The 2500-nt window shown below is 36.2% G+C and overlaps 1 protein-coding gene across 1 annotated transcript in view; it reads right to left on the bottom strand.

Moving 5' to 3' along the window:
* Positions 1 to 2500, bottom strand: part of LOC144976613 (rifampicin phosphotransferase-like) — a 48714-nt gene that overhangs the window by 14285 nt on the left and 31929 nt on the right. Inside the window, exons 26-29 of the mRNA XM_078920908.1 lie at positions 2193 to 2281; positions 1616 to 1684; positions 875 to 964; positions 24 to 83 (exon numbers count right to left, since the gene is read on the bottom strand). Coding sequence (XP_078777034.1) covers positions 24 to 83; positions 875 to 964; positions 1616 to 1684; positions 2193 to 2281 — 308 coding nt within the window. The remainder of the gene's footprint in view (positions 1 to 23; positions 84 to 874; positions 965 to 1615; positions 1685 to 2192; positions 2282 to 2500) is intronic.

The raw sequence follows: 2500 nt of genomic DNA, 5'->3' as shown, positions 1-2500 counted from the left end.
AAACAATGAAAAATGGTACTTACTTTGAGGACTGACATGAATTTTTCTGGTGCGGCTCTCCAAGATTTTTCTCTCATCTCGGACTGGGACAAATGATTTATGAAAATAAAATAATACGGTTGAAACAATATTGAATAATTCCAAACAATTTTAAATCAGTTTTACTGTTCTCTCAGTGAAAATAATTGTTCGGTAAATACAATGGATAAATTTATCCAGTAGTTGCCAACCTTCTTGCTGGAGCGGAACCCAGTTGAGTCCTTGGAAAAGGCTCTTTATTCAGATTCTCTCACCATATTCGGGTGTAAAATCACAAACTTTACATTGTTGTTTCTGTAAAAAAAAGTTGTTATATTATCCAACAGGCGTCTCGTCCTACGTGTATAGGCTAGGGACCTCTTGTAAAGCGCTTTGAGCATGTTAGTGGATATTGTGCTATATAAATGCTCAATTATAAAGGCAAAACACCTATTATAAACATTTAAGAATATTTGACAAATATTTCGAAAACTTACTTATCTGGAAAAGGTCTCTACACTTAAAGTACAAACATTATATATAAAAAAAAGTTCTTCAGAGCGATTATATCATGGAATGGACACTAGCCATTGCTTGCTATTTTCTTTTTATATGATTCTGGTCTATAACAAAGTACTTTCCACCAAATCTAACAGACCCATCTACCCAATCAGTTCTGAGTGGACAGGGAGTCCAGAAGAAAAAAAAATCTTGACTTCATCCGGGCGAGATCAATCACAGTTCCTTTGCATGAGAAATGAGTGCTCTACCAACTGAGCTATCCGGACACACAAAGTAGAAACACTTCTGTACATCAGTGGTATTCTATAATGAATCTCTTTGCTCCTTCACTCACCTCTCTAACACATCTGTGTCCGTGCCGTTGTAAGAATGAATCAACCATGGATTTTAAAGACGGATGTTTTTCAATTATTTCCATACACGTCTGTTAAAGATGAAAAAAAATAATTTAATAATTAAAAAACACTTCAAATTGATATTGTGATCACATGTACTTATTTATAGGTCTCATAACCTAATTTATCATGGGTTAATTGTTGTGATGAAAATACTCTTAAATCAAAGCAAAGTATGTCTGTAATAGGACTACAAGGGAATCTCTCAGGGTATAGTGTAATGGCTTAACCACTTGGCCACCTTACCCCCATATTTGTAAATATGAATTACACAAGTACACATATTCATTCATTAAATATTATCAAAGTATATAATATGGATGTTCAGGTCAGACACAGAAAGTGGCGATAGGTCGGCCATATCCCACGGAAAGAGCCCTGTAATATAACCAAGCAGGCTCTCGAATGGAACCCACAGGGCAAGAGGAAACAGGGTTGTCCAAAACAGACTTGGAGGAGAAGTCTTCACCAAGATTTGTGCATCTCCAATATTACCTGGAGTGAGGCAAATGTCTGTGCCAAGGACAGAAGGAGATGGAAGAGTGCTGTTGAGGCCCTATGCTCCACCAGGAGCCGAGAGGCATAAGCAAGTAAGTAAGAAAGTAAGTATATTTCATTGTGAAGGATGAATAGCTTTTGATTATGCATTTGGAATAATAATATAGCATGCGGTAACTTACCTCATCAGGAGTAAGAAGGAATTCGTCAACAATTGATGGCTGAATGGAAGAAATTTCTTTGGCTATATTCTATCGGACACATGAAAAAAACAAAGCATCTCGCATACATCCACATGAAGATAAACTCCAGTAAGTAATTTTATGCATGAAAGCCTGTATCAGGTCTGCACAATGAATAATGTGAGGAGGACTTAGTATACGAGACATACAGTTATTGTTCTTATAAAGCCTCCCTTTTCATCTTTCGTTGAATCATTATATAACTGAGCTATGTAAAGCGATATATAAATGTGCTCAACACTTTTAGATTTAACAAACATAACAATGGATGGAATGCCTTATGATCTGAAAGAATGTTAAAAACATTTAAAATAGAGAATAATTCCCAATATGGCCCTTGGTAGGCTTGCCGGACTTCCAATAGGAGTTCATATTACTTATCATTATCCTCAATATAAATCACCATCCAAGTAAAAAAGCAGTGACAGATTGTCACAAAGGTATAAGAACAAAATCTGTAATTGTCTAGAATGACTGATGCAAAGAAGATCCAAGATAATCCCAATAGCCAACTCACCTCCAATGCATGCGGCACCTCAGCACTGTAAACATCCTGGCATTTAGACAACAAAAGGGCCATGTCCCCATAGTGTGCAGTCGTCCAGTCTAAAAGGTTGGAAGAAGAACCCAAAAAAAATGGTTTATGTCCATTTCAATAGCTTACAAAAAGAATAAAATACCAAACACGGAACATGTTGGGTTCAAAATCCTTCTTCAGCCAATGGCAAAAACATTAAAAACTTGAATTCATCACTTTAAATCTAAGTAGATGGGCAGAGAAGTATTTGGCATGCCTAGTCAAGATCATTTCAATATCGCATTTGA

Source organism: Berghia stephanieae, chromosome 7 (assembly GCF_034508935.2).
Source record: "Berghia stephanieae isolate SIO BIC M18660-M18661 chromosome 7, UCSD_Bste_1.3, whole genome shotgun sequence".
NCBI classification, from domain to species: Eukaryota; Metazoa; Mollusca; class Gastropoda; order Nudibranchia; family Aeolidiidae; genus Berghia; species Berghia stephanieae.
This window is presented reverse-complemented; position numbering and strand designations above follow the sequence as displayed.